This window comes from Ovis aries, chromosome 6 (assembly GCF_016772045.2).
Source record: "Ovis aries strain OAR_USU_Benz2616 breed Rambouillet chromosome 6, ARS-UI_Ramb_v3.0, whole genome shotgun sequence".
Classification (NCBI taxonomy): Eukaryota; Metazoa; Chordata; class Mammalia; order Artiodactyla; family Bovidae; genus Ovis; species Ovis aries.
This window is the reverse complement of record NC_056059.1, coordinates 116,628,898-116,645,297: the sequence shown is the minus strand read 5'-3', so window position 1 is coordinate 116,645,297 and position 16,400 is coordinate 116,628,898. Positions and strand designations below refer to the sequence as shown.

The 16,400-nt window shown below is 64.0% G+C and overlaps 2 protein-coding genes across 6 annotated transcripts in view; both read left to right on the top strand.

The window, feature by feature from the left end:
• SH3BP2 (SH3 domain binding protein 2) overlaps positions 1-12,308 on the top strand; it is a 35,187-nt gene extending 22,879 nt beyond the window's left edge. For 2 of the 4 annotated variants that reach the window (XM_042251713.1, XM_042251711.1), the window contains exons 2-13: positions 2,521-2,660; positions 3,775-3,877; positions 5,473-5,590; positions 5,765-5,835; positions 6,671-6,759; positions 6,983-7,051; positions 8,502-9,144; positions 10,166-10,289; positions 10,499-10,554; positions 10,802-10,883; positions 11,362-11,421; positions 11,753-12,308. In XM_042251713.1, coding sequence (XP_042107647.1) covers positions 2,525-2,660; positions 3,775-3,877; positions 5,473-5,590; positions 5,765-5,835; positions 6,671-6,759; positions 6,983-7,051; positions 8,502-9,144; positions 10,166-10,289; positions 10,499-10,554; positions 10,802-10,883; positions 11,362-11,421; positions 11,753-11,890 — 1,689 coding nt within the window. In that variant the 5' untranslated portion in view covers positions 2,521-2,524 and the 3' untranslated portion in view covers positions 11,891-12,308. Of the gene's footprint in view, positions 1-1,323; positions 1,516-1,790; positions 1,904-2,520; positions 2,661-3,774; positions 3,878-5,472; positions 5,591-5,764; positions 5,836-6,670; positions 6,760-6,982; positions 7,052-8,501; positions 9,145-10,165; positions 10,290-10,498; positions 10,555-10,801; positions 10,884-11,361; positions 11,422-11,752 lie in introns of those variants that run through there. The other 2 variants (XM_042251710.1, XM_027971296.3) reach the window with 2 other exon arrangements.
• Positions 11,400-16,400, top strand: part of ADD1 (adducin 1) — a 99,838-nt gene continuing 94,837 nt past the window's right edge. The window contains exon 1 of one of the 2 annotated variants that reach the window (XM_060417703.1): positions 11,400-11,421. The gene's annotated coding sequence lies outside the window, so the exon portion shown is untranslated. Of the gene's footprint in view, positions 11,422-11,801; positions 11,887-16,400 lie in introns of those variants that run through there. The other variant, XM_042251695.2, reaches the window with a different exon arrangement.

Genomic DNA, 16,400 nt, shown 5'->3' with positions numbered 1-16,400 from the left:
GTCTGTAGTTTTCTTGTGAGGTTTTTGGTTTTGGTATCAAGGTAATGCTGGCCTTTTAGAATGAGTGCCTTCCTCTGGATTTTGGCAGAGTTTATGAAGGACTGGTGTTCGTTTGGACCAACTCTTGAGGGTTGAGTTAGCTCAGTTGTAAGAGGAAGCAGTGGAAACCCAGTGGACAGAGGCCTGAAGGTCAGAGCGTGGGGGATTTGAGTAACGCCGGCCCTGGGCCTGGCTGGTGCAGGCACATGGGAGGTGGGGGACAGGAGGAGAGCCCATGAGAGAGGTCCACAGGGGCTGGATCCGGAAGGGCTGGTGGGATGTGAGCAGAGCAGCGATGGGCATTGGGTGTGTGTTGGAGAATGTGCCGAGGGGAGGGTGATGGAGGAAAGAGACTGGAGGCCCAAAGGGAAGCGAGGAGAGGAAGTGGTGGCACTCAGAGCTGGTGGAGAGGGGCACAGGCAGGGGGGCTGGGGTGGAGGCAGCCTGGGGGGCTGGGAATGCTGTTGGGAGGGGTTGGCAAGGGCACTGTGAATGGGCACGGAGTGAAGGGAGGCTGCTGGGAGAGGCCAGGGCTGGCTGCGCTGGCCTGACATGGGAGCCGGTAACTAGGGGCAGGCATCCAGGTGGGAGCAGGGCTGAAGCTAGACCTGCCCTCTGCTGCCCGTGGCGCATGTTAATCGGCAGTAGAGGAGGCAGAATGGTGGGAAGGCCACCAAGGGCCTCTGCCAGCCTAGGGGGTCTCCTGGGAGAGTGCCCACCGCCTTCCAAGGAGGTGGGAGTTGCCCAGGACCAGACCCCTGACTCCTGCGGGGAATCCGGGTCAGACCAGCGCCGCAGCCTTCCCCGGAGCGGGCACTCTCGCCCACCCGCCCCGCCTGAGCCGAGAGCAGGGCGGCCCTCGCCCCGACTGACCAGAACCCCTCAGGGTGGGGTCCGGGGAGAAAAAGGCATTTTCCCAAGGGCTCCGGCGCGCGTAGCCGGGTGGGGCGGGGGCCTTCTAGCCGCGGAGCCGTGAAGCCGGCTGCCCGTTCACCTCTGAGCCTTCCTGACTCCGGGCGGTCCCCTCGGGCGTCCTCCTCGCGCCCGAGCACCTCCTCGCTCGGGGCGGCCGGGGGAGAAACGGAGGGCCGGGCGGGGCGGCGCCTCACCTGCCCCGGGCCGCGCGAGGGGAGGAGCCGGGGGCGGGGATACCCGGACGAGCTCCGGGCTGGGGGCGGGGCGAGGGGAGGAGTCGGGGCGGAGCGACCCGGACTGTGGCGGGGCGAGGGCGGGGCCGGGCGGGGCGAGGGCGGGGCGAGGGCGGGGCCGGGCGGGGCGGCCGGCCTGGGTGCCCGGCCGGGGGCGCGGCGGCATGGCGGGCGCCGGGCTGCGGCCGTGGGCCTGGGCCCGCCGGGAGGCTGGCTCTGGGGCCGAGGCGGCCGCCGGGGTCCGCGGCCCGGGGCCGTGTCGGTGCGCACAGGGGAAGAGGGTGCAGGCTGCCCCCCCGATCCCAGCTGGGCCCGCCGCGTGGACATCGTGAGTACCGAGCGGGACCGAGCCGGCGCTTCCGGCGAGAACAAAGGCGGGCTGGCGGGCGGGGGCCGGCCCCCCGCGGGTCTAGGGGCTCCGGGCGGGGCGAAGGCCCGTCTGTCTGCCGGCACCTCCTGGGGCAGGCACCAGCGCGGGGCCCTCTTCTCCCTACGCCCGCGGTGCTCTGTCCTGTGCCGGCTAGGCGGGCACGGGGGTGGCGCGCTTTTGTCATAGCCTCCGCTGCTGCGGGACGCAGGACCGAGGGCTGGCTTTGTGTGCAGGGGAAGCTGGAGGGGCAGCCCTCGGGACCTGGGCAGAGGCCGAGGCCGGGGCCCCAGGGAGGAGTAGGCGTCCGGGCAGACGGGAGGCAGCCAACGTTCGGTGGAGCACTCAGGTTTGCCGAGAGCAGTGGTTTTCTCTGGGGGTGTGTGTGTGTGTGTGTCTGAGGATGGGGCAGCAGTTCCAGTAAGACTGGGCTTCTGGGTCTGACCCTGACTCCTCCAGCTTCACTGTGGACCCAGGAGGGACCAGGTGCGGGTGGGAGGGGGCCAGGCACTGGAGATAACAGCACAGGGTCCGGGCTGCAGTTCAGAGGGACCAGGAGTAGAGGGTGAGCTGGAATGTGACTGGGCATTGAGGTGCCTCACAGAGGAGGGCATCTGACTCTTCGATTTGAGGGACGAGTAGGAGTTCTCCCTGTGAGGAGGGATAGCAGTCATTCCAGGCGCAGGCTGGAAGTGTGAGACTGGAAGAGCCTGCCAGATTTCTGGGAGAGCGGCTGGAACAGGAGGAAGAGGCCGTGGAGTGGGGTCCCGGGGTGGAGGGTCCTGTGTCAACCCCTAGGCAGGCAGCCTGTCCCCGGTGACCGCACTATGTGGTCCCTTCCTGAGTGATGCCCCAGGCTGACGGGGTGTGTCCCAGCCAAGCCAACACACGGTGGTCCTGGCCACGGCCGGCAGTAGTGAGTTCCCATCCCCAGCTAAGACACGTCCCCTTCCCTTTGTATCGTAGCTTCATGGCGGCTGAAGAGACGCACTGGCCTGTGCCTATGAAGGCCATCGGTGCGCAGAACTTGCTCACCATGCCTGGGGGTGTGGCCAAGGCTGGCTACCTGCACAAGAAGGGCGGGACCCAGCTGCAGCTACTCAAATGTGAGTCTCCTGTGTGGGGGTGGGGGGCATGAAGGGAGGCCCCGGGGATAGGGCTGAGCCTTCTTGGGCCTCTGTGGCAGGTAACCCGCCTTCCTGCGCCTCTGCTTCCTTCCTCGCCATGGGCCCTCTGGAGTTTCCCGTCTGTCTCTGCTCATGCACCCCCGTGCCCTGAACTTGTCCTTTTTAGCCCCCAGGGCTGTGGGAGGGTCTGTGGTGATGCAGCTGGGGGAGACTGGAGGGCATCGGACACACAATGCTGACCAGCTGGCCAGGAGCTGTGGGCCCTTGTTGGTCTGGTAGGTCTGGCTCCTGGATGGTGCCCTCACCGTATCAGTTCGGTGTTCAGTGAATCAGTCACTCTGTCCGTAGTGAACCCAGGTGCCAAGCCAACACCCATCTGGGCGCTGGGTCTCTGGAGAGCTTCATGAGACCGGGGCTCTGGTCCCTAGGACAGCAGACTGGGAGAGGGGGAGCCCCCAGGCCTGGGAGGTGCCGGGCTTCGAGACACTGAAGGCCCAAGAGCATCAGGGCCTTGTCCGTCCCTCTAACCAGCTGCGAGGTCCCATGGGGTTGCTCGAGCTGTGCCCTCTGCCAGGGACTCCCTGACTCTGTGCTGCCTGGTTGAGGTGCCCCAGGCTGACTGGTTTGGTGTCTCCCTTCTCCTCTTCTGAACTGGAGGCTCCAACGAGGGCCTGCAGCTGAGCTGCTCCCGGGCCTAGGAGGAGCTGCTCAGGGATGGGGCTCTCACCATCACTACCTGGGGTCAGCTCCATGTTGGGCGATGGGGGTGGGGCACTCTTGTTGGCAGCATCTCTGGGGTTTTTTGCCCCCGCCCTCATTCCACCGCCTCCCAGCAGCTGGGCAGCACCAGCGAGGTGGCTCTGGCTTCCCTGGCTGCTGGCCCCGTCTGCCCTTCCTTGAGCCAGCTTTAGTCCTTGTTCCTAGGCGCGTCACACAGTCCCCTGAATCTCCCCCTGCCCCCGGAGGGGCCTGCATGCCCATCGACCTGCTGCCCATGTAGACTCTGGCCTGGAGCCATCCTGGGCCTCTGGGCATGGTCCCCAGAGTGGGGCCTGCCCAGGACTGAGGCTCGCCCGCCCCGCCCCGCCCGCAGGGCCCCTGCGCTTTGTGGTCATCCACAAACGTTGCATCTACTACTTCAAGAGCAGCACGTCCGCCTCGCCGCAGGGCGCCTTCTCGCTGAGCGGCTACAACCGGTAAGTGCGCTGACCGTGCTGCCGGGGGCAGTGGCTCCCCCCGGCTCCCACTAAGGTGGGCCCAGGCCTTCCTGTTTGCGACCCCAGCCCTTTGGACCAGCCCCACCTCTGCCAGTCCCTCCTCTCCTGAAAGCCAGCCCTCAGGGTTGGCCAAGGGCCTGGGGGCGAGGCGAGGGCCTCCTCCAGGGTTGGAACTCTCCAGTCTCCCTTAAGCCCTCCTTCTTCCCCATGCCTCGCCCTCTCCCCCACTGCCACCTCCTTTTGGCCGGGAGCCCAGCCTGCGGGCCCAGGCTGTGCGCTGGGGCTTTAATCAGCCACGAGCCTGCCCCCCAGGGGCTTTGTGACTAATGGTCCGCTGGGCCGTGGACCAGGCGCCCGGATGGGATGGGGCGTGTTGGCGTGTGCGGGCCTGCCCTCAGCCTCGGAGACCTGCGTTGCAGGGTGTGATTCCTGGGTCTAGGTCTTGGGGTCACACCACCCAGGCCTTGGGGTCACTACACTCTGGTCCCCTGAGGAGGGCCTGGCCTTGTCTGCCTGGGGGAACCCACGGGTCCCATGGTGTCAGTGGCAGGACGGGGACCCTTGGGAAGTGATTCTGGGCCTTTGTGCACATCCTGGCTTCCAGCCCAGTGGCAGGTCTGCAGGCGGAAGACAGGGGAGGCTCCAGGGCCCTGTGGCTGCCAGTGGGCACGGGGGCCGTGGAGCTCTGGGGTCCTCTGAAGAGGGACATTTTTTTTTTCCTGCACCTGGAATATTTTTTATGGTATGAATCTTTCTTTTTTATACAACTTTAAATACATTTTTTGCACATTCTGTTATTTAGTCCTCACAACAGTTCTGTATGATAATCAGGGATGATGTTGCTGTCCCCGTTTCACAGATGAAGTAGCTGAGACTCCAGAAGGTTAAGGGGCTCGGCCAGGTTGGCCAGGAAATAGCCAGAAACTCAGATTCTCTAAGTGCTCTTCTTTCTGTTTGTCTCTCTGTGCCGTAATGACAGGAGCTAGAGGGACGTTTCTTTTCCCCAGACACACCGCCTGGAGCCGGGGGGGGGGTGCCGCCTTGCCCCAGGGTATGGTCCAGGCCCCCTGAGGGCACCTGCCTGGGTGCCCAGCCTGACCGCATGCCCCGGGCAGACGTGATCGTTCCCTGAACCCCACGTCTCGGCTGCAGGACCAGCCATGGCCACTTCTGAAGTGCTCTGGGGCACGCTGCCTGGGAACAGGGGTGGGGCCGAGGCTGACCCGAGCCCTGTGAGGGTCCCCCAGCAGGCAGGCCAGGGGTTAGGCGGGGCCCCAGGCATCCAAGTAAAGTCTCGCTGCGGGGCGCAGCGAGGGTGGCATGTCCTTGACTCGGAGCCCTGCACCACCGCTTCCTGGAAGCCCTCCTGGATTGGCACTGTCTCTCACCGCCCGCCCTTGCCCACATGCTTCCCTCTGCTGCGAGCACCCAGGCCCCCAGCATGGGGGCGGGAGGAGGATGACCGTGTTCCTGGGGCCGTGGTGCTGGGGGCCAAGGCCTGCCCGGGGGCCGGTCTGTCCTCAGGCGGGCCCTGTGGGCGGGGAGCAGACGGTGACCACTGGTACTGCTCTCAGGGTGATGCGGGCGGCTGAGGAGACGACGTCCAACAACGTCTTCCCCTTCAAGATCATCCACATCAGCAAGAAGCACCGCACGTGGTTCTTCTCCGCCTCCTCTGAGGATGAGCGCAAGGTGCGGGGGCCCTGGCTCTCAGGGTGGCGGTCTCAGGAGGAGCCCTGGGCGGGCCGGCGGAGGGCCGCAGCACCAGAAGAGCCGGCCTTGGGGGCTGATGCAGGCCGGCCCGAGTGGGGAGGGCAGGGCAGGTGAACGCGGGTCCTGCCCGCTGAGGCCCTGGCTCACCTGCAGAGCTGGATGGCGTTGCTGCGCAAGGAGATTGGCCACTTCCAGGAGAAGAAGGAGCTGCCGCTGGACGCCAGGTGGGCAGGGCCGGGGCCTGGGGGTGGGCGGGGTGTCCCTGGGCCAGGCCAGGACTGTGAGCTGGCCCACAAACCCCCTGGGGGCCGGGCCCAGGGTCTCCTCCTTGGAGGCTCTTCTCCAGGTGCCACCTGGGCCGCGTGTGTGTGGGGTGTGCTCCCGAGTGTGTAAGCCTGTGTGTGCGTGCGCCCTGTCAGGGGCGTCTGTGCTTTTACCTGTCCAGCCAGGAGGCCCGGATTTGTAGTGGCTTAGTCCTTTGGGTTCCCAGCCCCCTTCACGGGGGAGTGAGTCCCCAGGGTGGTGGGCCAGCCCGTCCGGGTCTTGCTGACTGCATGGGGAGGCTGGCTCAGCAGCCAGAGGGGCTCTCTGTGTGGGAACAGCATCTGCCCGATCCTTTCAGAGATGAGGGTTCCAGCGGGCCCCTGCCTGAGCCTCAAGGGCCGGTGCATCGGGGACCTGAGGCCTGGCACCGGGCTGGGCAGTCAGGGGGTGCGCCTGTGGAAGAACCACAGTGGGGCGGAGAAGGCAGTCGCCGCCCGCTCCAGTCTCCTGTCGTCTGCGTGTCTGCGTGCGCCTCCCGTCTGCGTGTCTGCGTGCGCCTCCCGGGGCCTCCCGTCTGCGTGTCTGCGTGCGCCTCCCGTCTGCGTGTCTGCGTGCGCCTCCCGTCTGCGTGTCTACGTGTCCAGCTCTTTTCTGTGTCCACACTTCTCTGTGCATGTTTTTCGTGTGCTCTTCTGTGTCTGCATTCCCACTCCTGCGTTGGCGTCTGGCTGCGTGTCCATGTGTGTGAGTGCGAGAGGCCCCCTGCCCTGTCCTCACTGCCTGCTCCACTCTCAGCGACTCCAACTCGGACACGGATAGCTTCTACGGCGCCATCGAGCGGCCGGTGGACATCAGCCTGTCTCCGCACCCCACAGACAGCGAAGGTAAGATGCGTCCAGGGGCCCAGCCCGCGCTTCTGCACAGCTGGCTGCTGCCCAGGAGGGAGGCATAGCTGACTGGCCTGCCTGCTCTGCCCCTTGGGTTTTCCCAGGCAGCCTGAATGTCCTGGGTCTGGGCTCCCTATCCTGGCCCCTGCTTCCCTGAGCGGGTGGGATTTGGAGAGCCCTGCCTGGCAGCCTCGGACCTGACGCCCCGTCTGCCCCGCAGACTACGAGCATGACGACGAGGACGACTCATACTTGGAGCCCGACTCCCCCGAGCCCGGGAGGCCCGAGGGTAGGTGGGGCGGGCCCGCGGCTTGGGTAGCACTTGGGGTGGGGAACGGGGCTTGGGGGCTGGACAGAGCCCCCCAATCTGGGAGTGGTTGTCCGGGTACGGCTCTGTGTGGCCTCTGGCCTGACCGTCTCCACCTCGGGCCTGTTTTCCTCCTTCGGCTCAAGGGTTTGGAGGATCAGACCAGGAGAGGTTGACTCTGGTCTCTGATCTCCTCCAGTTATCCTGGGGTGGGAGAGGGGCGGTTCAGGGATAAGCTGGCGGAGCCGGGGACGGAAAGGCTAGCCCTCTGTGAGCACCTCTGGTGGCCACGTGGTCACTCACCACCCCACCCAGCCCCGCCTCCCAAAGCCAGGGCGATGGGCTTGTACCCGCATCACTGGGAACATGAGGAGGGGTGTGGGAGGACCACACCCCTGTCCTGCCCTCTGTCTTGTCACTTCTCTCCGTCCCCTGCCTTCTGTCTCCCTGCTCACTAGTCCTTCCCCCACCCCGTTCTCCTCCCCCAGCTCCTCTTGCCCTTCTCGCTTTCATTATCCCCGGGGACCTGGCCCAGTTCTTCCAGCCCAGCCTACCTGTTCCTTGACCTCTTCTCCAATGACCTTGACTTTCACTTTCCTTAGTCTCCTCAGGGCCTCCTCTTAGCTCTTGTTGTGTTGAGTCTCTTAAGTCATGTCTGACTCTTTGCGACCCCATGGACGGCGGCACGCCAGGCTTCCCTGTCCATCACCATCTCTTGGAGCTTGCTCAAACTCCTGTCCATCAAGTTGGTGATGCCATCCAACCATCTCATCCTCTGTCATCCCCTTCTCTTCCTGCCTTCAATCCTTCCCAGCATCAGGGTCTTTTCCAATGAGTCAGCTCTTTGCATCAGGTGGCCAAAGTATTGGAGCTTCAGCTTCAGCATCAGTCCTTCCAATGAATATTCAGGACTGATTTCCTTTAGGATGGACTGGTTGGATCTCTTTGCAGTCCAAGGGACTCTCGAGAGTCTTCCCCAACACCACAGTTCGAAAGCATCAAGTCCACTCAGCGTCCACTAAATCTCTTGTAGCAGCTTGAACGTGTCATGAGCAGACCCAACCTGTCACCCCCCGCCAGCTCCCGCCCTTCCTCCTCGCCTGTCGGTGGGAGTCCCAGCCACCCTCTGAGCCCAATCCTGGGAGGCTTCCTGGTCTCCTCTCTCTCTTTTGCCTCCCTCTCTGGGAACCTGATGTGGCACCTGGGCTTCGGGAAGTTTTGCCCAGGCTTCGGAGGGCATCTGGGGTGGGCCCAGTGGCGTGAGGTGGGCCAGACCCAGAAGGAAGGCCACACCAGGAGTGCCAGGCATGGGGGGCGTGGGGCGGCCAGGCTGCGGGGCAGGGGCCCTGGCTGTCCACTGCCCCCCGAGGGGTGCAGCTGCAGCCTCCAGCGGGGGACACCCACTTACCATGTGGCTCTCTTTGCTCTGCAGATGCCCTGATCCACCCGCCGGCCTACCCTCCGCCCCCTGTGCCCACGCCCAGGAAGCCAGTCTTCTCTGAGGTGCCCCGTGCCCACTCCTTCACCTCCAAGGGTCCAGGCCCCCTGCTGCCACCCCCGCCCCCTAAGCGCGGCCTCCCGGACACCGGCCCGGCCCCCGAGGACTCCAGGCGGGAGCCGCCGGCCCTGCGGAGGGTGGAGCCCGGTTCCAGGGTGCCCACCGTCTCCCGGAGGATGAGCGACCCCCCATCCAACATCTTGCCCCCCGGGCCCAGCCTCCGGAAAGCCCCTTGCTTCCCCGAGAACAGCAGCCCCAGCCTGGAGCCCCGGATCCCCGCACACGGGGTCAACCCCTCCAGCACGGCCACGGCTGCCTCCTGGAACTGTGACAAGCTCAAGTCCTTCCATCTGTCCCCCCGGGGGCCGCCCGCCCCCGAGCCCCCACCTGTGCCAGCCAACAAGCCCAAGTTCCTGAAGATGGTAGAAGAGAGTCCCCCGGGGGAGGTGGCCAGGACTGGACCCCGTGTGCCCCCTGTGGCCCCCCGGCCGCCTCTGCTGAAGCTGCCCATGCCCGAGGCTGCAGACCGGCCTCCCGTCCTGCCCCGGCCAGAGAAGCCGGCGCTCCCGCACCTCCAGTGAGTCTGTGTGGCACAGGACACCCCCTGGCCTGGGACACCCCTCCTTGGCATGTTTACCCTCTGGTGACCCCAGACCTCCCTGCCCCTGGCTCTCAGCCCATGTGGGTGCCAGGTGGCCCTGGCATGGGGGGAGCAAGGCTCCTCGATTGCCCTCCTGCCTGGACTGACCGGCTGCCCCTGAGGCCTGCTCCATACCACGTGGGCCTCTTTGCTGGGCAGTGCCGGGAAACACGTGTGTCGTGGCAGCCCCAGGCCATGGGGCCCTTGGCGGTGAAGGCTCTGGGTCCACGGGGCGACCCCCGAGTGTATGCTCCCGCCCAGCTCTCCTTGGGCACCCTTGACTGTGTCTTGCGCCCCGCAGGGCTCTGTCAGCACCGTGCCCGTCAGGACGTCCCTGGTGGTTCTGTCTTGTGAGGGGTCGCAGAGTTGCAGGCTGGGTCCCTATGTCAGGCTCTGGGCCTGGCCCCGAGCACCACAGGGCTGCCTGGGCCACAGCCAAGCGTCGACAGCACAGCCGCACACACAGCCTGGCGGCCCGTCCAGGGTGGCCTCCCTGAATCCTCCCTGGAGCCCTGAGGCTTAGGAGCACGTGGCCACTCGTGAGGGCGTGTCCCTTTGGCTCGGGCTGTTGGCATCTGTTCTCGTGGCTGTTGGGGGAGCGTGGCTTGGCTGAGGCCACAGGGGTGGTCCGTGGCAGGGAGATTGCCCTCAGACCGGGGCCTTTTCCCGCAGCCTCCAGAGCTCAGGATGCCCCGGGCCAGCGATCCCAGCTCAGGCTTCCGGGCTTCAGGCAATTCCTGCTGCCCCAGGGCGGTCAGTGCGGATACCCGCCCCCCCCCCCACCGCCCCCGCCCTGGAGCTCCTCGGCTGCAAGCCTTTGACGGCTGCCGGGGCTTCAGGCACCAGACCCCCTGGGTTCCGAGGCTCGGTGTGGTCACTCAGAGGGCGAGAGGGGGTCACCGAGGGGAGCGGGGCATTGTCCCATGTCTGACCGGCCTCCCTCTTGTCTCGCTCCCAGGCGATCACCCCCTGACGGGCAGAGTTTCAGGAGCTTCTCCTTTGAAAAACCCCGGAAACCCATGCAGACTGACACGTCGCAGGCGGACGCTGGCGGGGAGGGCTCTGACGATGACTATGAGAAGGCGAGGCTGGGTTGGGGGGGTGCCCACATCTCAGTCGTCGGGGGAGGTGGGGGGTTGCCGGAAAGCCGGGGGCTCTGGGGCTAGAGGGTCGAACCTGGTGCAAACGCCTGGCTCCCAGCAAAGCCTGGCAGCCAGCGGGGAGGAGGGGGGCCCCCACCCCCGGTCTCGGGCCATGACCCTGACCCTGACCCTTGACCCTGACCACTCAGGTGCCACTGCCCAGCTCAGTCTTCATCAACACCACAGAGTCCTTCGAGGTGGAGAGGTCAGTGTGCAGTCCGCCTTTCTCCACGGCCTCGTGTTGGCAGACCTGAGGTTCTCTGCCGGGGCCTGCCGCCCCCACCTCAGGTCTTCCTGCCTCTCTGTTCCCCTCCCCCCCCCCCCCGACTCCCGGGCTCTGTGCATCTGCCCCCATGGCCCCCGGTGCTCTCGGAATGGGGGAGGTGGGTGGGCTGGAGGGTCCTGAGAGCTGCTCGTGGGCGGCTCCCCTCCACGCAGCCGTGTCGTCGTAGGCTCTTCAAGGCCACGAGCCCCCGGGGGGTGCCCCAGGACGGTCTCTACTGCATCCGGAACTCCTCCACCAAGTCGGGGAAGGTAGGCACCCAGGGAGGTGGGCCTGGGGGGTCACATCACCGTCGGGAGTGATGCCTACCCCCCAGCACGGGCTCGAGGCAGGAAGGAAAGGGTGGGGTTCCTGTTCCTGCACCTTAAAGGGGGGCTTCTTGAGGGTGGTGAGCCTGGTGGGACGTCTGCTGGCTCTACCCAGGCCCCTCCAAGGGTGACTTGTGTGACCCCACTGAGCCTCAGTTGCCCCATGACTATCAGGGGCGGTCCCAGCGTGGGCCAGACACATGGTGCTGCCACTGACGCCTCACCTGACTCTGAGGGCAGGCGTCCTGGGCTGAGGTTGCCCGTCGCGACTCTGCTCTCCGCGTGTGGGGCCACCCGCCCCCACGGACACGCCTTGACTCTGCTGCCCACCGGCTCCGTCTCTGAGGGGCCCGCTCGGGGTCTAAGGTCATCGTCTTCCCAAGACGAGCGAGCCCTGTGCTGCGCACTGCTCTCCCTGCAGGTTCTGGTCGTGTGGGATGAGACCTCCAGCAAGGTGAGGAACTACCGCGTCTTCGAGAAGGTGAGCAGGCGGCCTCGCGGAGGGCCCCAGGTGGGAGGGGAAGCCTGCTCTGGGGCCTGGCTGGGGTCCCAGGAGTCTCCCTGGTAGAGCGCAGGCAGTGGGCATTCAGAGGCCCGTGCCTCCAGACACCCCTCCTCCCCCCCTCCCCCAGTCCCGGCCCAGCTCTGTCCCCCACAGGCCCCAGAGGAGATGGGGTGACCCGCCCCCGACCCTAGGCTTATCTGCAGACCTTGCCGGCATCCCCTGGGCGGGTGTTGCTGCCGAGCACCCCATTTCACAGGGCAGGCAAACGGACCAGCGCCCCCCTTGACCCTGCCCCCCTCCACCCCAGGACTCGAAGTTCTACCTGGAGGGCGAGGTCCTGTTTGTGAGCGTGGGCAGCCTAGTGGAACACTACCACACCCACGTGCTGCCCGGCCACCAGAGCCTGCTGCTGCGGCACCCCTACGGCTACGCCAGGCCCAGGTGACAGCTGTGCTGCTCGGCACTGCGCAGAGGCGACCCCGTCGGCCCCGGCCCCAGGCCGCGCAGGAGGAGGCTGGCCCACGGGAGGCTGGGCCTCCCCAGCGGACATCTCAGAGGAATCTCAAGGCCAGGCTCCGCCCAGCAGGCTGGGTCCCGGGGCCAGGCCAGGCCCTGGGCCCCAGAGGATGGGGTGGGGCTCTCCCGTCTCACCCTGCGCACTGCCCAGGGGCCCAGGACCGAGCCCGGGCTGGACTTCATGGACGGGAATGGAGGTCCCCCAGCACACCCACCCTGCACTGGGCTGGGAACTCGGCAGGGCTGGCGTTTTTGGGGTGGGGGGACAGGGGCTGGACCCCCCAGGAACGTTACAACACTGGCTCCGTGTGGGGCCGGTGCTGAGCAATAAAGCACAGATGACCGTTGCACCGTGGCCAGGGCTAACTGAGTACCCACTCCAGAGTCTTAAGCAGTGACCTCGGCAGGTCAGCTCGCCCTAAATGGTGGTCTTGTCTTCTAGGTGCAGGTTGCTAAATGGCTTGCTCTTGGGTGCACAGCTGGTCACAGGACAGGACCCCAGAGTCAGACAGTCTGTGTTCAGAGCCTGTATGTGAAGGGTCAGGTTCTGCTGCCGTGAGTCCTGTCCAGGGCAGTGAGGCTGCAGAGCTGAAGGCCCCACATGTCTCTAGTTGAGTCATTCGCTGGATTAACCAGCAGTTGGGAGACAGCCGGGTGGGAGGCTCTCCCAGCGTCCACTGTCTTCGGCAGTAGGGTCTGCAGGGGCTGGGAGCTTGGAACCCAGCTGAGGGTTCCAGGAGGGCTTCCTGGAGGAAGTGATGGCTACAGTGCGGTGGGAAGAGTGGGCCCTCTGCAGGCCAAGGATGGGTGGGGACGATGGAACCAGATGCCCAGGTGCTTCCGTCCGAACTCCGCGCAGGCCCAGCCCTGAGTACCTCCGTGCTTCCTGTCGTGGGCTCCAGCAGGCTGGTCTCCCTGGCGTGACCGTCTGGGGTGAATTTCTTTTTTTTTTCCATGAAAACAAGCTCAGCTGATGTCGGCTGTCAGGGAACCCAGGGCTGTTTGATCCTCCACACAGCCCTCTTTTGCTAGGAAAGAGGAATTTGCTGTGTAAAACCCAGGCCACGAGAGCACTTGCGCCCACTGGCACTGATTAAAGGTCCCAGGAGAAAGCCGTTCACGTGTCCCCTCCTCTGCCCTGGGGCACATCCTGGGTGAGGTGGCGGTCAAAGGAGCAGAGAGAGGCCTGGGCAGAGATGTCGGCTCTCTGGTGGGGAAGAGTGCGGCTGTCTGCTTCCAGAAACCAAGTGTCCAGCACCAGCTCTGCAGATGTTTCCCACTTTAGCCCCTGGGGATGGGGGTGGGGAGGCGGTCATGGCCTCTGGGTGACCTGGGGGTCACTCAGGGTCACCCCCACTCGGGCCTGGGGCTCGGGAGTCCTGGTCTCCTCCCCCAGCATCTGCAGGGAACGAGCAGTTTGCCCTCCTTCACCCGCTCTGCCCTGAACCCCAGGAGGCACACCATTCCCACGTGGCCACCGCTTCAAGTGGGGAATCGAGTCAGAGATGCAGTTTCCAGCAGGGCTCGGGGTCTGCTGTTCTGGGGACCGCCACAGGATGCACTGCTTTTAGCTGGCGTGCAGCTGCTTGGGAGCCAGCTCCAGTTTGAAGAGCCTGAGCTGGAAGGTGTGGGGGTTCTGTGCTGGCCGCCTGGACAGATGGGGCCTGTTGCTGCCGGAGGCCCAGCACAGAGCCTGCTGGGACAGCTGCCCAGCTCTGTGGACCACGCAAGCTCAGGGCCTCAGTTGCTAGAGTGTGTGGGTTGGGGGCAGTGGATGGGGCACCAGATGTGGTCCTCTGACGTGGAGGTGGGGGCGTCCCAGACCTGCTAGAAGGTTCTGTTCCCCACGTTGGCTGGAGGCTGGTTAGCACCAAGCACTTCCTGTACTCGAGGCGCTAAGCTGCACACTTGACGTAAGCTGCTGCTTCCCCAGCTCCAGGCAGACCGTTGCACAGGTGAGAAAACCGAGGCGCAGAGCGGCTTGGGTTTGCGTCCCAGCTGTGTGATCTGTCCTTTGCTGCTGAGCCCAGACCCTGGCGTCTACCCAGCAGCCTCGGATAGGCATTGTGGGTGTCTGGTTAATCTGCACCCCCCAGGGTTCCAGACCTGCCTTCACCCAGCGAGGGGGACACAGCTGGGGGGGTGGCGGAGGACAAGACCGACCCACCTCGCTTCTCTGCCCTCCCAGCCCCAGTTTGTGGGTAGACCCGCCGGGAGGCCCACCCGAGGGGTCGTGCTGCCTCTCACGTTACAGACAGGGACGCTGAGGCTCACAGAGCCTCTGCTGACCTGCCCAGCCCGTCGGTTGAGCAGAGGTGGTTCAGTCCCTGCCCTTGGGAAGAGGCCCCAGCTGCTTTGAGGGCTCCTCCAAGCCAAGCACTGAGCCTGGTTTTACTGTTCCTGCAGTTGATCAGAAAGAGCGCAGAGAGCCCCTGTACCTTCTGTTAATAGTGACCTTTTTGTTGCAAAAACGTGCTTTTAGAACCAGAGGAGACCTGATGAAACAAACTGGGATTGCTCCCTGCCCCCACCCCAACTCTGGGTCACATGGCGTGGACGTCCCTGCTGACCTGGGTGGAGGGTGCTTCCAGCAGCCCCCCCTGAGCACCAGGGGCCTCGGCTTGGGGCCAAAGGGCTTCTTGCCCAGCGGCACTGGGCTGGCCTCTGGAGGGGATGGCAGGGCCACCCAGGGAACATCAGGAGAGGGAGCTGGCGATGGACAAACCTGCGTCCCTAGAGGAGGGGCAGTGAGGGGAGGACCGAAGCCCACTTCTGGCTGTGACCTCGCAGCAGGGAGCCCCTGGCCGGGCAGCCTGCACACACATTAGGCTCCCTGTCAGGGCCCCAGAGGTGGTTGCTGGTGGCCAGGCTACCAGCACTCTATGGGGAGGGAGAGTCACGGGGCATAGAGCAGCCCTGACCCGTCTGCCGCCCTCAGAAACCTCCGAGGCTGCCTGATGGCTGCCCCTGCGTCACCCTCCGGCTGCATCCTGGCCACACCCTGAGCTACTCAGAGCTGAGGTGCCTCCTTTTCCCTTTCATTTCCTGTGGAATAGAACGCATTCAGAAAAGGGAACCACGCAGAGACGTGCAGCGTAGCATTGCTATGAGGGGGACCAGCCCCCCACGCCCTCCCCAGCTCAGCACCACGCCTCCCGTCTCCCTGGCTGTGGGGGCTCCTGCTGTCCTGCGAAGCCTGCATCTGTCTCCGAGCTTTCCTGTTTGTGCACCTACGTGAGTGGAGTCACGCCCACGCAAGCTTTGGCACCTGGCTTCTGCGCGTCGTGTCTTCCAGGTTTATCCAGGTTGCTGTGCACAGGGGTAGTTTCTTGCAGAAAACTGTTCTGTTGATGGTATCGTAGTTCATGGATCCATTTTACTGTGGGTGGACGTTTAGTTTGCAGTTTGGGACAATCACAGATAGTGCTGCTAGCAACAGTCTTAACTGTGTTTCTGACCCGTGTGTGCACGAGTTTCTCCGGGGTGTGTACTCAGGACCCTGGGGGCATCAGGGCCTTCCACTGTTTCCCAAGAATTCTGCAGTAAAAGATCGGTGGTTCCACATCCTTGTTAACACTCAATCTGGTGGGTGTATAATTATGGCTTTAATTTGCATTTAGCTAGTTACTACCGGACTTCCCTGGTGGCTCAGATGGTAAAGCATCTGCCTACAATGTGGGAGACCTGGGTTCAATCCCTGGGTCGGGAAGATCCCCTGGAGAAGGAAATGGCAACCCACTCCAGTATTCTTGCCTGGAAAATCCCATGAACGGAGGAGCCTGGTAGGCTACAGTCCATGGGATTGCAAAGAGTCGGATACGACTGAGCAACTTCACTCACTCATTGGATGTGAGCTTGAGCAAACTCTGGGAGATAGTGAAGGACAGGGAAGCCTGGTGTGCTATACTTCATGGGGTTGCCAAGACTCTGATACGACTTAGTGACTAAACAATTACTGATGAGGCTGAGCACATTTTCACAAATTTATTACCCATTTTGCTTTTGTCTCCTGTGAAGTATCTGTTGAAGTCTTCTGCCCATTTTCCTGTTTGTCTTTTTCTATGAATCTATAAGAATTATTTATGTAGCCTTGATACTGTCAGTAACGTGTCGTGTGTATCTTTCCAACTCTACAATTGGTTTTCGGACATAGTGTGGGGTAAGGATTCACTTTCACACCTCCCCACGGAGGGCTGCCCCCCCTTTCCCTGCATTGTTTACGTATAATCTGTCCCTTCCCTAGGCATCTGCAGACCCCTTGCCGTCTGTCTGTACACGTGTAGGTCTGTGACTGGCCTCTGTTCTGCTCCCGTTTCTTTCTGTGCCAATACCAGGCTGTCTTAATTGCTGCTGTGTGGTTAGTGCTGATGGGTCTCCTTGGTGGCTCAGTGGTAAAGAAGCTGTCTGCCAATGTGGGAGACGCAGGTTTGATCCCTGGG